Raw genomic sequence first — 17,515 nt, 5'->3', positions numbered from 1 at the left:
AATACACAGGAATTCAAACTCACAGTAGATATTAACAACAGATTTGAAGAGAGCTATTACTGGAATGACCTGACTGTACGTCATATGATAAAATATATTCCCAGGATGGCATTGCCAGTAATAAAATTTCCATGCCCAGGACAAAGACAGGATTGAGATCAAAGCTAAGAAAAGTGACGAAATATTATGCCAAATTAAATCCACGTTTTTAGAAAAGATGTTCTGGCCTGGGATCGCGTTCCTAACAGGATGCCGAGAAGACTTAGACGCTTGACGGGTAAGTATTCCCGTTGAGATTTTGTAAGACCAGAATATTATAGATATGACCCAGGAAGCTCTGTTAAGAGTACTGGACTCTGAGTCTAAAGAGAAAGCATGAATCGTAAGAGTATTAGCGATTAGACAATTGGTCAATCGATCCCTTGTGCGTTCCTCTAACAACGTGTAGAGAAGAGTGGTGGAAATATTTTCGCACTGGAGCAAGTATAAACTAGTTAGAAGTATGCTTGGTAAATTTGATTCAAGATAGTAGTAGTAGTAAGTATAAGCCATTGGGACAGTTGTAAAGACTATATGGTCATAAAGATCAAGGATAGGACGTTCTAGGACCGCTTCATAGCCAGGGCAACCCCATATTTTATTATAAGCCATATATAGGGTTAGAAATGTCGAGAGGGTAATGTTTATGAATATCTGCGGAGGTAATCATGGTGAACAGGAGCGCATAAATTTGAACATATGTAAATAAAAGCTATTGCTTACTCCTATTTCTGGGGTGTGTGGTCGAGAATCGACACAGTTCTGAGCATATGCACTCCATCGTGCGACGAGGTGGGATTGGTTAATGTAATTGATGAGCAAGGAATACACAGGTCCTGAACTGATGTAGGAAAGGATGACGTTATAGCCTATCCATGATGCGGAAAGTATTGTAATTGATATGATGGTCTTGATGATGATCTGTTCAACTTTAGAAACGTTCTACGCATTGGTGGAAAGGTCAAATGTCACTCACTCCTACTCCGACGGTGATATTTGGCTGGGGATATACGGGGCGTCGGCGGTTGCGGGTGTGCGTATTCATTTCTTCTATGTTTCGACTCTTGGATTTTAACTATTCTGATGCAAAGTTGATATTATTTCCCTTGCGACGGGAGATTATCTTAGAATAGCCGGGAAAACGCTCAAATGGGTTTGGCAAAACTAGGTGGGTTTTCCAAACATTTTCTACAGGTATATTTCGAGGCGCAGCGGGGTAATACGTAAAACGCCTTGCCGCAGTTCATGAAGTGGAGGTGGGGGCCAAGCCACTCAGATTCTGGGCATATAAAAACGTTTACTTAGCTGCTTAGTAGTAAAAGTGAGCATGGAGAAATACGCACGTATGTAGGTAAACAAGGAGAACATGGAACCAGAGAGCCTTGTCATTTACTTGGCATTATTCCCCAGGTACTATGTATTCTGAAGATAGGAAGACATCCACATTAGTACGATGACCTGACCGACCGGCCTATCGTGGGGTAGCATAGCCCTAAAGCTGGGCTTGGAATCGCCTCCCAAATCCGATTAGCAAAACGACTAAGTAGCAATGACATCTGTACCGATATCTCTTATGTGAAGGTACTAGGTATTCTAACGATCTTGAAAGTTTCACACATATTAGGCTGCCTATGGACCACCTAGACTGTGTAACTGAAGATTTACACAGACCGTACAACGCCTCTTTTTAGAGGTAGCCCTTAAGCTTCCTAGGTAAGGGCTCCGAAGATCACTTTACAACGCCTAAGAGCCTCAACGGTTACAGGTTTAATTAATGCGACTGTTCGACTAAGTTTTATGCCAATTTGAGGAATATAATCGGTTTGTATATATATGTCTTTATCATTTAAATCAACTACCTATACATATAATTAGAATTCTAACAATTCATTTATGCCTCAAGTGATACGGTCTGATTCAAAAACTTTGCGTATCTGCAGGTACCTAGTTAGGCACCTGGGGTTCATTTAATTTCAAACTGAGGCTCGGACCTAATGATGATTTATCCACTAACTTTTAGTAGATGGCCGTTATAGCTTAGGGAGCCTGGCCACTAAAGAAAGAGTGTTACACGGTGCTAGAGCCTACCGGTATATTCTGGAAGTCTGGAACCCGTTTTAATCCACGACTAAATCTAGACAGCTTGGCGTAGACCTTCACACGTCTTTTCTTTTTGGTATATTTCCTCCTAGTATTAAGGTTGACTCATCGGCGCGGTGAGAGTCCTCCATGGAGGCCTGCGGACTCGGATCTCCTGTTCCTCCATTTCATTCATACCTACCCTACCTACCTACTCTCCTGAACTGACCTTAATGTATATGGGTTCGACTATAATTGATGATGTCGGTGTGACATGCGTAATTCGTAGATGTTGCATAGTTTCGTCTGTCCTAGGAATTCAGAGGAGAATGGTGGCTTCCCGGCTAGGAAGGTATCTTTACTGGAGCCAATCATTTTATATGATTCGTAGATCCACATTCCTTTTTAAGTATTTTTTCCTGTCTATTTGTGTTACTCTACCTAGATTTAGTTATAGCTATTCCTAGCTACCTTCCAACCCACCTTCATGAGGGTCTCCCCGTTAAATACAGCTATATCCACCGTTCTGCCATGATCATGCGGATTCACCCATAGACTGTATCATATCAACGGTGCCATTAGCCACGCCTATAAACGACTTCGCAACCTTTTGCGCTCCAGATTTCTGCATTGAACCGTTAGTCTGATTGGGCTTCCCCCAACCGCCTCCTCCTGGAGACTCAATAACAATTCTGTCCCCGGCGTTCATCATGGCTGTATTCTTGCCTCCGAGGTTGATGGTGCGACCAGTCTTCTTGACCCAGAGATTCTGGCCCCTTTTGGCGTCTTCTCCGCCCTCGAGGCCATACGGCGCGAATGCACGTCGCTCGCTCAAGATCGATACTTTGATCGGTAGACTGAACTCGATGTCGCGGATAATACCATCGCCTCCGGGATGCAGGCCGGCACCACCGCTACCCTCGCGCAAGCAGAATCTCCTCAGAATTACCGGATAACGGCGCTCGAGGATCTCTGGATCTGTGATGCGTGTGTTTGTCATACTAAATGATTCGCAGTTAGCACCAATCCCTTATAATGTAGTCCAAGGGTCCCAGGTGTATTGTGCCTCATTAAGAGATCATGGCCTGAGGGAAAGCCTGAAGTGGGTGAGACTACATACTTAGTATGCACACCGCTCGTGCCGTCCCAGGTGGGTCCGCCTCCCGAACCACCGCAGATTGTTTCATAATAGCCGAAGCTGTCTTCACTATCATCGATACCGAACGTCAGATTATTCATGCAACCCTGACTAGCGGCGACTGCATTGAATGCGCGGAAGATGACATCTACAATGCGTTGAGATGTCAATACGTTACCCGCGCAGACGGCTGCGTTCTCGGATGGCCGCAACAGTGAATCTTCCGGGATCTCCACCTGGATTGGCCGGATGGCGCCTTGGTTGAGTGGGATTTCCATATTCACCATGCAGCGCAGGGCGAAGATGATGGACGAGTGGCATATAGCTATCGGCGCATTCCAATTTCCTGTTTAGCATTAGCATCTTACTGCTCAAGCCTATTCTTCAAGTCCCGAGATCACGCACCGTAGGCCTCAGGTCCAGTTCCCTCAAAGTTGAAGATTGCGCCACCCGTCTTTTCATCTATTTCGACTTTAAGCTGGATCGCGGTGCCATCGTCCATATAGTCGATGGCCTCGAGGGGTTTTCCGTTAGTCATTTTCGAAATTCTCTTCAACATGTCCCGCACTGCCAGCTCGGCGGCTCCCTGTATCTCCTCCACTGCAAGGATGTCAGCTTGGGGGGCAATGGCCAAATTACTGTGGATAACACCCACTGTAGAACTGCACGACCTCGAGGCCATAATCTGCAATAAGTGAGTGGATCAATTGGCTTCCGCGGTGATTTGCAGCAGCTTGGGCTTTGATATCTGAGATATTATCGCGAAGACATCGTGTTCCCTGGCATCCCGGAAACTTTGCCGGTTCCATTAGTAGCTCTGTCAATTCTTTTTCCTTGAACTCGCCTCCCTCAATGACTTTGAACGCCCTCATGACGGCGCCTTCTTCCCAAAGCTCCCTTGAGTTTGGGGGCATGGAGCCAGGAAGGATACCGCCGACCTTTTAACACGCATTAGTTCAGTATAAAAATACTTTATTCTATAATGAGCTTACATCCGCATGGTGACCGCGTGACGCGGTCCAGAAGATTATGTTCTTTCCTTCAGCATCGAAAATGGGCGTTATAACCGTTAGATCAGGTAAATGGGTACCGCCGCAGACTGAAGCCGTCATGTTAGACCGTAATCCATGTCAACAAGGAAAGGGGACAAACCGGGAGAGTTGGACAAGATGACATCGCCAGGATGAAGATTGTTCTTCCAGTAATCTATCTGCCATTTTACTGCGAATGCCATACTTCCGATCTGTCAATTTATCAGCTCCAAGTTCTTTAGAAATATTCGTCGATGATATATCTACCATTGCGGGTACATGCGGCGCATTTGCCACCAATCCACCATCAGGTGCAAAGACGGTGCAGGAGAAATCCAGTCGCTCTTTGATATTAGTGCTCACGCTCGTTTTCTGAAGTGCGCGACCCATCTGCTCAGCAACGCCCATAAACCGATGTCCAAATATGGACAGCTGGATGGGATCAGCTGTCTTCGATGATAGACTTTCCTTTTTTCCTATCTCAACGTCTATGACCACTGTGTTAGAAAGAATCGTCGCGGCTGTTCCAGGCGTGACGACGATAGTTTGCGTGTTGTCGATGATAAGTGCCGGGCCCTGTACTTTGCATCCAGGTGTTAACGCATCAAGTCTGTGAATCTGTGTCTGGTGCCACCCTAGTTCTTTGAAGTAGACTTCCTTGGTCACCTTGGCATCCGTTACCCAGTTTGCTTCCAAGTTAGAGAGCTCTGTGGTCCAAGGAGTAGGTACCTCAGCCCCGCTAGAGCCAATAGAACGGACACGATAATCATCAATGATTACTTCTCGCCCCACGGGCAAGAATCCAAATTGCTGCTGATGTGCTTCTTTAAAGGCACTTAAGAAGTCGGAACCGGGAGTCTCTTGTATCATCAGAGGCGTGTCGCTTCCCTGGAACCGCATGTTGAGGTATCTTTCTGACACAACCCTCTTCTCTGTTATCCGCTGTTTCCGTAGCGCTTCAACTGATTTCGCTTGCAACTTATCCAGCTCGTTGGCGAAGATATCAAGCTGGTCCTCGGAGTATATCAAGGCGCAGGGACTACGTTCTTCATGGACAAGGTCTGCCAGAGCCATGCCGTACGCCGACAACACGGAAGAGTATTTGTGGATTAAAACGCGGGAAATCCCTAGTTTTCTCGCAATATCGCAAGCATGTTGGCCACCTGCACCACCAAATGATGCGAGATGATGACGTCCTGCGTCATATCCTTTAGCTTCAGTGAGAATTCTAATCGGCCTGCACATGGATTCGTTGGCCACATCAAGAAACCTGTAGCATGTATTAGAAAACGTCTCAACTAGATATCTGTGGAAGAACTTACCCCGCTGCTACTTGTTCTAGCGTTAGCTTTACTGTAGTCTCCTTGTTAATCTCAACTGTAAGTTCTTCAAAAAGCCGCCTGCTAGCTTCTATGTCGAGAGGGAGGTCTTCGTTTGGCCCAAATATCTTGGGGAAGAACTCGGGCCTAAGGCGCCCTAAAATGAGATTGGCGTCGGTGACGGTTAGTGGTCCCCCCTTACGGTAACAAGCAGGACCGGGATGCGCGGATGCGCTTTCTGGGCCGACCTTGAATATTCCGGCCTCCCATTTAAGGATGCTGCCGCCTCCAGCAGCAACTGTGTTAATGTCCAATTGGGGACTTTGAACTGTGACGCCTGCCGTGGTCGTCTCGAACACCTGCTCTAACTTGCCAGCATATCTGCCAACGAACACCCGCGTCAGCAATCGAGACGGAAATGAATGAAAAGAAGTTGTCGAACCTTGAAACATCCGTACTAGTTCCGCCCATATCGAACCCAATTACTGGCGTCTTATCTTGCTCGTCGTATGCGGTCCTTGCGTATCCCACGCAACCTCCCGCGGGGCCAGAGAGAATTGCCCGTAGCCCCGAGAGGCCTGAAAACTCCACAAGACCACCATCGCTTTGCATAAACTCACAACGACACCCACTCGATCGAAGATCTTCGAATCCGCTCTCAAATCCGTTGATATACCTCTTGATCTCCGGAGTGAGGTAAGCATCTGCAGTGGATGAGTTACCTCTCGGGACAATCTTGACCGTCGGGGATAATTTAGAGCTCAATGAGATATGCGTAAATCCGATCTCTTCCGCCAATCTTCCTACTACGAGCTCATGCTCGCGAAATGTGTAGCTATGCATCAGACATATTGCGACAGAGCGATAGCCCTCGTCGTACACATCCTGGAGGGCCTTTCTCGTCTCTTCAATATCTAATACATTATTAGGCTCTGTTAATGGGACGAACTTGATCAGGCTCATAGCATACCTATAGGCTCTAGAATCCTCACTGCCTCTCCCGTTACGCCCTGGACAAGTGCTGGATCAGATTTTATATCGATCTTCACTAAAGTTTTCCTCTCGGTCCAAGCTTCGAGAGTCACTCTCTCCGCGACCTCAATGACCTTTGAATATAGAACATCAGGCTTATTTATTGCCATGTCAAAGAGTTTTGGCCTCGACTGGTTTCCGATATGAAGTAGATCCTATGCAATAGTTAGGCACTGTGATGTCACCTCTGCCCTGGAATTGGACATCAAAAGTTTTTCTAGATAGTACCTTCAACCCCTTGGTCACCACAAACGCGGTGCGTTCCCCTTTTCTCTCTAATAAAGCATTGGTTGCTACAGTGGTTCCCATCTTAATTGACTCTTTGCGTACGTTAGAGATAATTCAATTGCTTGAGGAGTCCATTGAAAAGCTACGTACCAACACCCCGTAAGGAGATTTTCTGCCCCTTTGGATACGGTTTCCCCGTAGCCTTTTCGAGGACCCGCCGAATTGCTTCGACAGGGGCGTCGGCATAGTTGGCAGGATCTACGGACAATAGCTTGACGAGAATATCCTGTTGCCCCGGTATCATAGCAACACACTAAACAACCTGAATTAGAGTACTGATCTCGCCTATTGGGGGTTGCTTGACCAACATCTGTGAATGTGCCGCCGCGATCAATCGCAATCCGGATCCCGCGAGGGTGCTCTGGCAGTGACCCCATTCTTCTCGTTGGAATACAATTTCTTCACTGACTTAGGTTTTGCAGCACTGGGTTCAATTCAGGGGGAGAAATTGAGTACACAATAATGTCAAGCAGTCATCTTTAGTCCAGCTCACATATACCATACTCGAATGCTCTTTTTGATTCGCCTGTATGCCCTTAGGATGTCTGTTACGCTAGTGTAAGTCGGCCGCTATTCGCAGTTCTGCCCCACAATCAATCCGCTGCAGTTGTCCACCCTCTATGCTCCTCTTGGAGGACTTGAGGCCACTAAGATGTCGTCGCCTATCTCCGCCTCCACCATAAATAGCGGGGTAAACGTAGCATGGGAGATAAGAACGCTGGAGGACGCAGAGGACAAGACACAGCGGGCAAATGACAGAATCTGGTTATTTGCATTAGTAAATAGGTACCTACCTACACAGTACATCTATCCTCAAAATCTCTAATGCCAGCGTCAATGTTCTAATGCCTAGGTACTCAATGTCCTCACAGCATCGTCTAAAGCCTTAGCAAAGTACACGACGTTGTTATCGTTGAGACCTGCTATGGAAATTCTGGATGTATCAGCCATATAGACATGGTGTTTCTCTTTGAAATTATTAGCTTCGTAGATCAATGTTCGTGTGCGTAGATGTAACGTCGCTCACCTTCGAGATATGCGACCTGCGATGAACTTATTCCAGTGTAGCCAAACATGCCCGTTTGTTTGATTAGATGCGACCAATCTCCGGGAGTATGTAGATTCGTCAACTCATCATATAATCTGTGTCGCATCGTTTTGACCCGCGAGGACATAGTGATAAGGTCCTTTGCCCACTGCTCTGCGATCTCAGGTGTGCCTAAGACAGTGGCGGCAATCCTAGCTCCGTATGCTGGCGGATTCGATATCGTAGCTCGCTGACAATTCTCGAGAATCGAGGACATGGCGCGTGCAGTCCCTGTCCCTTCAGTTACGAAGGATACAAGGCCAATTCGTTCGCCATATAGGCCCATGCTCTTCGCGAACGATAGACAGACGGATGCTTCCAGTCGTAGAACGTCCACAAAATAGCGTATCGCCCAAGCATCCTCATCAACCGATCCGGAATTGAAGCCTAAATATGCCGAATCAAAAATGGGGAAGATTCCTTTTTCCTTTACTAGACTCCCAATATGCTTCCATTGATCGCGCGACGGGTCACAACCAGTTGGATTGTGCGCGCAAGCATGAAGAACCAAGGCCGATGTTGAGTCAGCATCCTTGAGACCATCAACATAGCCTTGAAAATCAAAAGCTCTGTCCTTGTAATAAGGTACCGTTTTAACTTCGAATCCCAGTGATATAAACAATAAAGCATGGTTACTCCACGTTGGCTCGGTGATATATACCGTGGTGATCCCCGTGTTTGCTTTCTTCAAGGCAAGCCCAGCAAGAAGCAATGATCCTGTGCCTGATAATGCTTGACAAGATGCAACCTATGATATATGAGTAACGCGTGTTTCTGATTGGATCATTCCACTCACTCGTCCTTCACCAAACGCTTTGGTTCCGTGGAAAGCCAATTTCACGGCTTCATCCCGGAATGATTTCAAACCAGCAATTGGCAGATATTCATGGCCACATTCGCCGATTTTGGCCTTTGCCATGCGGACTGACGGTAGGATCCACGGCTGGCCATTTTCGTCGTGATAAGTCCCCTGGCCAAGATTAACTTTATTTGGACATTCATCTGCCAAATATCTTCTCGTCACATCGAAGATGGCATCCGGTGGGATGAATTCAGCGTTGTTGAATTTCGAGTTCTGGGTTAGTGAGCCCATGGCGAGATGATACTATGGGATGACTTGGGTGAGAGGAATTGGTGCGGATCAATTTCAAATAAGATTCTACTCTCATTGAATGCTATGAAATTTCCATATGAACCATATTCTGCTGGCCTTTGAAATTTTCTCTGGTGATGTTGCTATTCGACATGGCCCTAGTCACTAGTTAGTGGAACAATGTAAGGGTAGCTAGGTAGTGTCGGCTACTGCCGATTAGTGCTTGGGCGATTGGAGCTCCTTAACAACCACTAGGCACACACTAGGTTAGGTACCTAGCATAATCTATGAAGCTTCCAGCTTTAGTAAGTCAAAAAGTTCAGCGAGCGAAGCCGGGCGCGCCTTGTAGCATATTGGTTATTTTTAAAGGTCGAATACACCTGCTTAGCTGTGCAGTGAGATGTGCAGTGCCAAAAATCGCCCTCCAAAATCTTCAAAACCGTATCCCCACTTTTACCCCTGAAAGCCATGGCTCCAATTTGCCCCCCTCGAGGCATATATGCACCCGTGGTAGCTTTTTTCTTCGAAGACGAGACTCTAGACATCGAAACCTTGAAGGTTCACGTTACGCGCCTTGCTGAGGCTGGTGTGGCCGGGTTGGTGATTCAAGGATCTAACGGAGAGGCGCCACATCTGCTTCATTCGGAAAGAAAGGAGGTCATCTCAACTGCTGCAGCTATTCTGAAACAGAAAGGTAGACCCGATGCTGTTATAATTGCTGGGTGCGGTGCTCAAAGCACCCGAGAGACGATCCAGCTCTGCCAGGAAGCGCAAGAATCAGGCGCCGATTATGCTCTTGTTCTGAGTCCAAGCTATTGGGGTAAGTTCACTTTGTTCTAGTCGAGGACATCTACAAACAAACCTCCAATTGCTAACGCCGTCTTTCAACCTGTATCTCAGTCGGGGCAATGCAGCCACCTACTATCCAGAAGTTCTTCACGGATGTCGCAACTGCATCTCCCATTCCAATCCTGTTGTACAACTTTCCGGCCGTAACCGGTGGAATTGACCTAGACTCTGACCTAATAGCGAATCTTGCATCTTCAAACCCGAACAAGATTGTGGGATGCAAGTTGACATGCGGAAATCTCGGGAAATTACATCGAGTTGCTCACGATAAACGTATTAAGACACCGTTTGCAGCGTTTGCCGGAAAATCGGAATTCTTCCTGCATGGGCTGGTAGCTGGCTCAAATGGGCTTATTGGCGCAGCAGTGAATTTTGTGCCCAAGGTACATGTGAAACTGTTGGAACTTTACGATGCAGGAAATCTGGCGGCAGCCCAGGAATTGCAGACACAACTGAGCGAGACAGATTGGGTTCTTGTTAGGTTAGGTGTCTCGGGTTTGAAAGCGGCCCTCGAAAAGTATTACCAATACGGAGGTGGAAGAAGTAGAAGACCGCTCAAACTAGTCGAGAGCAATGCGTTTTCTGGAGAGAAGGATGACATTTTACGACACATTGTTGAATTAGAACAGTCCTTATGAGGAGATTTACAAATATAATGACATCCAATGTTACACTTGCAACTTGGTAGCGATGCAGTTCAATAAGGATTTTGATCGAAAGATAAACGAGATAAACGGCGGAGAAACAAGCTGAGATTCCTGTGATTCATTGAACAAACGGGAGGACTTGGTTAACCATTTTATCTATCACTCATACTTGGACGACGGAATACCTAGGTTCAATGATCGAAAATTCATGCTTGTTTAATTTATAGCAAAGGACTAATCTGATCTATGAAATCAACTACAGTCTCTCTGAACGTCTTGTACTTGATTGTGGGGAAATCCTTCATCATCAATTCCATGTCAGCTGAGATGTGAGTTTTGACCTCCTGCGTTCCTGATGAGATTTTGCCCTGCAATTTCGGGAAAGATTCCTTCATGATCTCTGATGCCATCTGGTATGTGAATGGCTCTGGAGCGACAGGCATATACCGTTTACCCCCGCATGACTCATTTAGGAGTGATTGGACGTGTATTTCTGCTAGGTCCCTGACATCTATCCAAAAATTGAATCGGCAAGGGGGCAATGGCGCAGACACACCGCTTGACGCAACTTTCCATAGGAGTTTATTGGATTCGTTAAGTGCTTGTATTGATGATGGAGCATTGGCTAGCGGTCCAAATACCATTGATGGACACAGGGTTACAAGGTCGAACTGGGGCTTCTTATCCTCAACAAACCCCCAGGCCTCTTTCTCGGCCATCTTTTTCGATGCACGGTAGGCATCTTGGGGAGTTGCAGTGGGAGCAATAGCTTCTTCGAGTGTTATAGGATTCCAATCATTAGATGAATAGACCCAAGGGAGACTCTCTTCTCTGGCCATGTCTAGCACAGCACCAAAAGATGAAGTGATTACTATGCGCTTCACATCAGACTGCGTAGCTGCTTGAAGTATAGAGCGAACACCCTGAATAGCAGGTTGTATGAGATCTTTCTCATAGTCGTCAACACTATAATTCAGAGGCTTATGCATCGGTATCTTGTGGTTAGCCTCAAGAAAGCTGAAATCAGAGAAGCCCCCCAACTCACACTGGCAATATGAATGATCCCGTCAACACCCACCACTGCATCGTTAAAAATGCCGGGCGTAGTAAGATCGTCTATTAGGAAGAATTCTAGAAGCGAAGCGAATTTGAGTCTTGAAGCTAAAAAGAGATCTGCTTTCTGCTTCGATCGAGCAGCCGCTCGAACTTTGATGCCCCTATTCAATAGGTTATCGACTACATGAGAGCCAACAAGCCCGGTTGCCCCGGTAACTAATACGCGACTGGAAAATAGGTTAGTTTGGGTCATAACGAGAGGCGAAAGTTACTTACGATGTTCCCATTGAACCTATTTTACATGCAACGAACTTCTTTTCGCATGTATTGTATCAGATCCGCGCATTAATTACTTGTTGATTGCCATTTCGTGGTGTTTTTCTTTTTCTCTCTTTACGGAGCAGTCTCTTAATTCCTTCCTTGGCATGGATCCATGATCTCAATCCGGTTAGGATCCGGAAATAGTGGTTTATCGCAAGGTGCATTAGCCGGTATTCCTCGTAGGGATTGTGGAGCTCCACCTTGACGGAGCTCCTCCCACCTCCTCCAACGACACACACTCCATAGTCTATGATTACGAGTATTATGCAACTGGTCACAACGCCGCTATCTGTCTTGCCCCTATTGGTATCAGAGTAGATGATACTGTTATTCAAACAATTCCCCGCGTCGCTAATTGTCATTCCGAGAAAGCTCCTGAATCACGTATGCAAGCACGTACCAATGCATTATTCTTTATCGCCGTTTATCGGCTTTGAATCATGGCGCGATTGAGCTCCTCATAGACATTAGTAGCTATTAGATAGATTATCTGAAGATATCTTGTTCGGAATGCAACATTCCTGCCTATTCATAAGCTCTCTCCAACAGAACATTTCCATCTCACCCACTTCCTCCCAGGCACATCTCAACTAGGTAGACAAGTTGTAACAATCAATCGCCAATCATCAGAAGACACCGCCAACATGTCGTTCGGAAAGCTTTACACATACCCCAAAGCGCCTCGCTCAACGATGGTCTTATTCGTTGCGGAGTATAACAAGCTGGATGTCGAAATTGTCAACGCTTTCCCCATCAAGGTTTACCCTGAGAAGGGCGGAGTTGGCGATGTGTACCTGTCTAAGTTCCACACAGGAAAGGTACCAGCTCTTGAGACTGCGGACGGGTTCTGCGTCTATGAGAGCATAGCAGTGGCTTGGTTCCGTAGGTGTCCCTAAATCTCCCAATCTTCATTGCAACGGCTAGGTATTCTAAACAGTACGGCAGTGGCGAAGCAAGATCCCAACACTAAGCTCTGCGGTACAAACCTGCAGGAAGAGACTACGGCTCTCCGCTGGGCTTCATTCACAAACTATGAGCTTCTACCGCCAATCATGGCCTGGATCAACCCCGTCATTGGCCGGGCACCATCTAGCCCAGAGATCTTAGCGAAACTAGAGGAAGGCTGCGAACTTACTGTTCGCGCCGTGGAAAAGGAAATCACGGGGAAACAGTACCTCGTAGGAGACAATTTGACTTTAGCAGACCTGTTCGTTGTCTCCGGTCTAGCAAGGGGCTACCAATACGTAAGTACATTCTATTTGGCCGATTCGCGGGCGTTTCTGACAGACGAATCTAGGTATTTACCAAGAGCTGGGCGGAGAAGCATCCGGTTGTGCATGACTACTACATGCGTATCAGGAATGACCCTCAAGGGATATTCGATCGCATACTTGGCAAGCAGGTCATTCGAGATGAGCCGGGCGGCACATACCCCGATTATGATGGGCTATAAGACTGCGGTGAGCTAGATAGGCTTGCAAGAAATTATATATCTATCTAACCAGTATGCCGTCTTTTGCCTCTAAGCTCTAAATCTGCGGGTAAAGTGTCTATAACTGTATTAGGTAATCGTAAATTCCCCTTGCGAGCGGGTCATAGGCTGTAGTTGCGGCGCCGGTAGGGAATTACGGCGGGGAAGGGGCCGGCCCCGCCAGTGACATTTCGTCAAGGCGGTAAAGGAGATGGATATTCCGCCTTCGGGATTGACAATCGTAGTTTTGGAGGCCACGGCGGAAGCCGTTGGCTTTGGCGGCTTCGGGCGAAGCTCGTGGTACTGGGCTTGGATAGATCCGCCAATTTTTAGTGGATAAACGCTATGGCTCAGGCAGCTCAGCCACTAAATAGAGGCGCCACACGGTGTGACCATGATGCAAAATATACGGGTTCAACCTAGTATGAGTACGTAAATGTGCGAAACTTTTGAACCAGATCATAGCAGTTTATAAAGATTCAAGCGAGAGAGAGGGGGAATATTCTCAATATAATACTCTTGCCTACATATCATATTTCTTCTTATCATGGGCTCTCATGCCTTAGGGCTCAAGTTCTTATGCCTGTGTTTATTAAACTCTAGCAACGAAAACTTTCCTCACTACATGTCGTTGAAAGATTTCAAGGATTCATAAAAAGACGCTAGGATCTAAGATTCAAATAGAGAGAGGCACATGCTTCTGGCATCGTCAATCCCCACTATCATGTTCCCTCCTCTCGGGTTTCGTTGAATACTGCAACCACCCATTCTCCTAAGGGCCAAACATCCCTCATAGCGAAAGTCCGTTCCATCCATTCCAGATATTTCGCTTCGGTAGCGCTAATAGTCCCAAGTTCGTCACGGTATACATCGTTGAACGGACCTTTCTCAAACCCCTGCGGTGAACCGCCGCATCCTGTGCTTAACGCTTCCATGACCTTCGCGAGGACGACTTGAGCTGACACCGAGTATATGTTCGGCCGCAAGATCTCCGAACCGTGGATGAGTGGTTGCTCTAGTCCCAAGACCATAAGCCGTATGACACGCCATCCCATCATGCAGGCTTTGAAGCCGAGCATAGTTACAAATGGGTCCTCAATGCATGGGGAGCCGTTAGTGGTCCCTATGGAGTCTCGCATCACGGATCCCATAGGAGGTGTTGTCAATATATTAATAACGTATTCGAGGTTATCCGCTACGCGCACGACGTCACGGTCCTCGTAGATATCACGATGCGCCTTGGCGCGAGGTTTGCCTAGCTCCCAAGCAGTTGAAATAGCCGTGGGCAGACTATACTCCACGATTCCGCTCGTAAGCAGCGCATCTTGGTGTGTTAAGGAGATTACGGTGTAGTACCAAGCCATCCACACAGGATGCCAAAGAGCCGCGCCCGTGTGAGCAATTATAGGATCACTACCGGCTACAATCGGCCAGGTTCTGGAACTAGGCTTGGGCATCAGTTCTGCTAAGTTGTTGAGCGCCTGCATAATCGGCGCTCGATTGGCCTCCATGATGATGGACAGGCCATGTCGTGTGTCATTGCATCGAACATTGTTATACAGAAAAGTACTACCTAGGGTCAACTCTCGAGTCATCATTAAAATTTGGATGACCAGCATGAGAGAGGCGAATGATGAATACCAAAGTAGTCCGAGTGGACGGGCTGTCGGATCTGGGTTCATCAGGTGCATTAGGGTTTCGTAAAGGTCCCCGTGTGCGGGTCGGGGCTCGCCGTTTGCGTCAACATCATCTTCTTCGTTAAATGAGAACTCCGGCGCTTGCGTGAGCATACTCCATGCGGTTTCCGTGGGAGCAGACCAAACATCATCTCTACATGGCACTACATCTTTCAGTGTTAGTAAACATGACATGCATCGTCACTAACGGGTAAAATAGAAACAAACCAGCAATATTGACATGAGCTTGTTAAGGAACTGTACTTGCATTCATATTTGACCTCGAGAGCCGTAAGCAACGGTCTTACGTTGCAACAAACTGAAAGTTGGGCATCGAGATAGTACAGGCAATACATGGTACTACCAGGCAGTCAGTGGTATGTTTTTCATCGCTTCATGTGATTATTTGCGTACCGCTTTCTTGATTCACTTTCAATGAACTGCTTCCAGGCTTGTTCGGAGGATGGTGAGGTAACGTGAATATCGTTCTGAGCTGGCGATAACCCACTGCCATAGCCCCCCGATAGTGATCCATCTTGTAGTAACTGGTATTGCCTGGCGGAATCGACAACTCTACGATGGATTCTAATTGCGGTGGGGAACAGATCGTCTCGACAGCTATAGAAAGCAAAATATTCAAAAAGAAGGTATGCTTGAGTGACCCAAATCTCTCTAAATCGAGAACGATCTTCGCGGACCTGTCGTTATCTGTCAGGCTCAAAATGATATGGTTTTTCGTTGAGAATATCTTACTTACATATTTGTCTAGGGATCGAAGACCAGCTTCAAATAGGGCTAAACTAATGTTATAGTTACTACCGGGTGAGTGATACATCGCCCCGACGCAAGCAACGGCTTGCAACATCGGCTCTTTAGCGATAGTTACGTCGAAAGTTGGTTGATGTATCGCTGGAAAAGAAGGATAAAACCTCTCGAAAAAAGCCGTCACGAATTGCGGAAGTCTAAACAACCATGAGATGTTCTGTAGTGAGAATACATCTGAGGCTGGAGTCAAAGTCTACACATGGGTAAGCTAGAGTATGAACAGAATAGGGATCCACGGTTCATTACAGTATCTCCCCTTGGAGTTTGTGAATACGACTTCTCGCCAACAGCCGTCGGGTCTATTTGGCATAATTGTGCGGGTTGCAAGTTCCCTTGACTTGGTGACATGAATTCCGTTTGGTGAGCGCCATTTTGAGATGTTTGCTCCGCTGCAACTTGCTGTCCATGGGCTTTTCTAATATGTCTTTTCCTGAGATCGCTGCATATTTATTTAGTTCAAGTTCAAATCTCATCTCGTAGACTGATTCGAACCTTCTCGAGAAGCTTACGTCGCACTGCGGACAAGGAAATGGCCTTCTGTTTGATTTTCTATGAACTTAATATGTGTCAGAATCAGATGTAACAACATCACCTAGACGGTGCTCGTATACCTGACGCAGTATGGCGATTAAGATTTTCCTATGTGGCTATTAGAGACTTCTTTTCAGTAAAAATGAGAAACGGCATACTTGTCTTGTAAAGCGACTTGGACAAGCGGGGCAAGAGAAGGGCTTGGTGTTTTCGCCAGTCGTGCAATTCATTTCCATGGCTTTGTGCGTCTTGAGAGGCTTCCCGCGTTGAACGAGATAATAAAGTTATCAGATCAGACCTCCATTGATACTACATTTGAAGAAAGAAGCGATATGTAGGTATGAGCTATGAACCTTAACAGCGCTCGACGACGACATCGATAGTAGAGCGAGAGCTACTACTCAGAGATAACTGAGATAACTAATCTAGATAGGTAGGGTTCCATCGTGGTACCCAGGATATCCAGGGGTAAAGACATCGCGGGGTAGAGTTGTGGGGAAGATGAAGATATGCTTATGCGAGACGAGGAGATAGTACTAGCTAGGGTCTACGGGATGAATCTAGCCAAGGATCCGTAGGTACGCATCGTTGCAGGCCTGATGAAGTCATAAAAATAATATACCTATCTGCGCTTAGAATACCTAGTTACCTACGTAGATATATTTCAAGAACCATTACCTTTCCCTTACTGATTATAGTAGACTGCTGGATGGAGGATTCTAATACATTATCATAAAAGGGGTTGAATGCAGTATTATAACCCCAACCCTAACCCTTACCCTAACTTCGACCTTGATACCGGACGAAAGTCTATGCTGATGATACCGAAGTATGATACCGGAATATGTTGTCTTAAATAACATGCATTCATAGGTGCATAGTCATTATGGTATTTATAATCAGGAGTGGGATTAAAGAACCAAGACTCTTCTCAATTTAAACAGGGAGCTAGGTATGTAGGTACTTATGTAATGAACCTGCTAGGACTTGGTGGCCGTGATGTAGTTCCAAAGTCTTAGATGGTCTGTTACTC

At 46.5% G+C, this 17,515-nt stretch overlaps 6 protein-coding genes across 6 annotated transcripts; 2 read left to right on the top strand and 4 right to left on the bottom strand.

Annotated features, from left to right (window-relative positions):
* Positions 1-2,500: 2,500 nt before the first annotated feature.
* Positions 2,501-7,976, bottom strand: F4807DRAFT_439723 (Hydantoinase B/oxoprolinase-domain-containing protein). Its single transcript, XM_047999233.1, has 13 exons — positions 7,235-7,976; positions 7,017-7,179; positions 6,867-6,958; positions 6,577-6,793; positions 6,049-6,520; positions 5,610-5,987; positions 4,555-5,557; positions 4,409-4,499; positions 4,249-4,355; positions 3,912-4,194; positions 3,662-3,856; positions 3,239-3,602; positions 2,501-3,119 (listed from the first exon to the last, which is right to left on the bottom strand). The coding sequence occupies exons 1-13, from the start codon at positions 7,301-7,303 to the stop codon at positions 2,654-2,656; spliced, it is 3,900 nt and encodes a 1,299-aa protein (XP_047850851.1). The 5' UTR covers positions 7,304-7,976; the 3' UTR covers positions 2,501-2,653.
* On the bottom strand, positions 7,826-9,443 carry F4807DRAFT_236524 (aminotransferase class I and II). The gene is made up of 2 exons (XM_047994222.1): positions 8,810-9,443; positions 7,826-8,761 (listed from the first exon to the last, which is right to left on the bottom strand). Exons 1-2 carry the CDS (start codon positions 9,104-9,106, stop codon positions 7,919-7,921), a joined length of 1,140 nt encoding a protein of 379 aa, XP_047850850.1. The 5' UTR covers positions 9,107-9,443; the 3' UTR covers positions 7,826-7,918.
* Positions 9,444-9,532: 89 nt separating this feature from the next.
* Positions 9,533-10,594, top strand: F4807DRAFT_236521 (aldolase; the record flags this gene model as incomplete). The annotated part of the gene is made up of 2 exons (XM_047994221.1): positions 9,533-9,926; positions 10,007-10,594. The coding sequence occupies exons 1-2, from the start codon at positions 9,575-9,577 to the stop codon at positions 10,591-10,593; spliced, it is 939 nt and encodes a 312-aa protein (XP_047850849.1). The 5' UTR covers positions 9,533-9,574.
* A 197-nt stretch (positions 10,595-10,791) lies between these two features.
* On the bottom strand, positions 10,792-12,204 carry F4807DRAFT_439719 (dihydroflavonol-4-reductase). Its single transcript, XM_047999232.1, has 3 exons — positions 11,935-12,204; positions 11,648-11,885; positions 10,792-11,582 (listed from the first exon to the last, which is right to left on the bottom strand). Exons 1-3 carry the CDS (start codon positions 11,943-11,945, stop codon positions 10,824-10,826), a joined length of 1,008 nt encoding a protein of 335 aa, XP_047850848.1. The 5' UTR covers positions 11,946-12,204; the 3' UTR covers positions 10,792-10,823.
* Positions 12,205-12,213: 9 nt separating this feature from the next.
* On the top strand, positions 12,214-13,537 carry F4807DRAFT_439718 (elongation factor EF-1 gamma subunit). Its single transcript, XM_047999231.1, has 3 exons — positions 12,214-12,861; positions 12,925-13,223; positions 13,277-13,537. Exons 1-3 carry the CDS (start codon positions 12,624-12,626, stop codon positions 13,430-13,432), a joined length of 693 nt encoding a protein of 230 aa, XP_047850847.1. The 5' UTR covers positions 12,214-12,623; the 3' UTR covers positions 13,433-13,537.
* Positions 13,538-13,973: 436 nt separating this feature from the next.
* Positions 13,974-16,896, bottom strand: F4807DRAFT_439715 (fungal-specific transcription factor domain-containing protein). Its single transcript, XM_047999230.1, has 8 exons — positions 16,641-16,896; positions 16,563-16,590; positions 16,444-16,507; positions 16,198-16,390; positions 15,884-16,144; positions 15,541-15,824; positions 15,395-15,486; positions 13,974-15,290 (listed from the first exon to the last, which is right to left on the bottom strand). Exons 1-8 carry the CDS (start codon positions 16,716-16,718, stop codon positions 14,173-14,175), a joined length of 2,118 nt encoding a protein of 705 aa, XP_047850846.1. The 5' UTR covers positions 16,719-16,896; the 3' UTR covers positions 13,974-14,172.
* Between the last annotated feature and the right edge of the window lie 619 nt (positions 16,897-17,515).

This window comes from Annulohypoxylon truncatum (assembly GCF_022578515.1).
Source record: "Annulohypoxylon truncatum strain CBS 140777 unplaced genomic scaffold F4807scaffold_35, whole genome shotgun sequence".
In the NCBI taxonomy this organism is placed as follows: Eukaryota; Fungi; Ascomycota; class Sordariomycetes; order Xylariales; family Hypoxylaceae; genus Annulohypoxylon; species Annulohypoxylon truncatum.
Note: the sequence above shows the minus strand (reverse complement) of the source record. Positions and strands in the feature narration are given on the sequence as shown.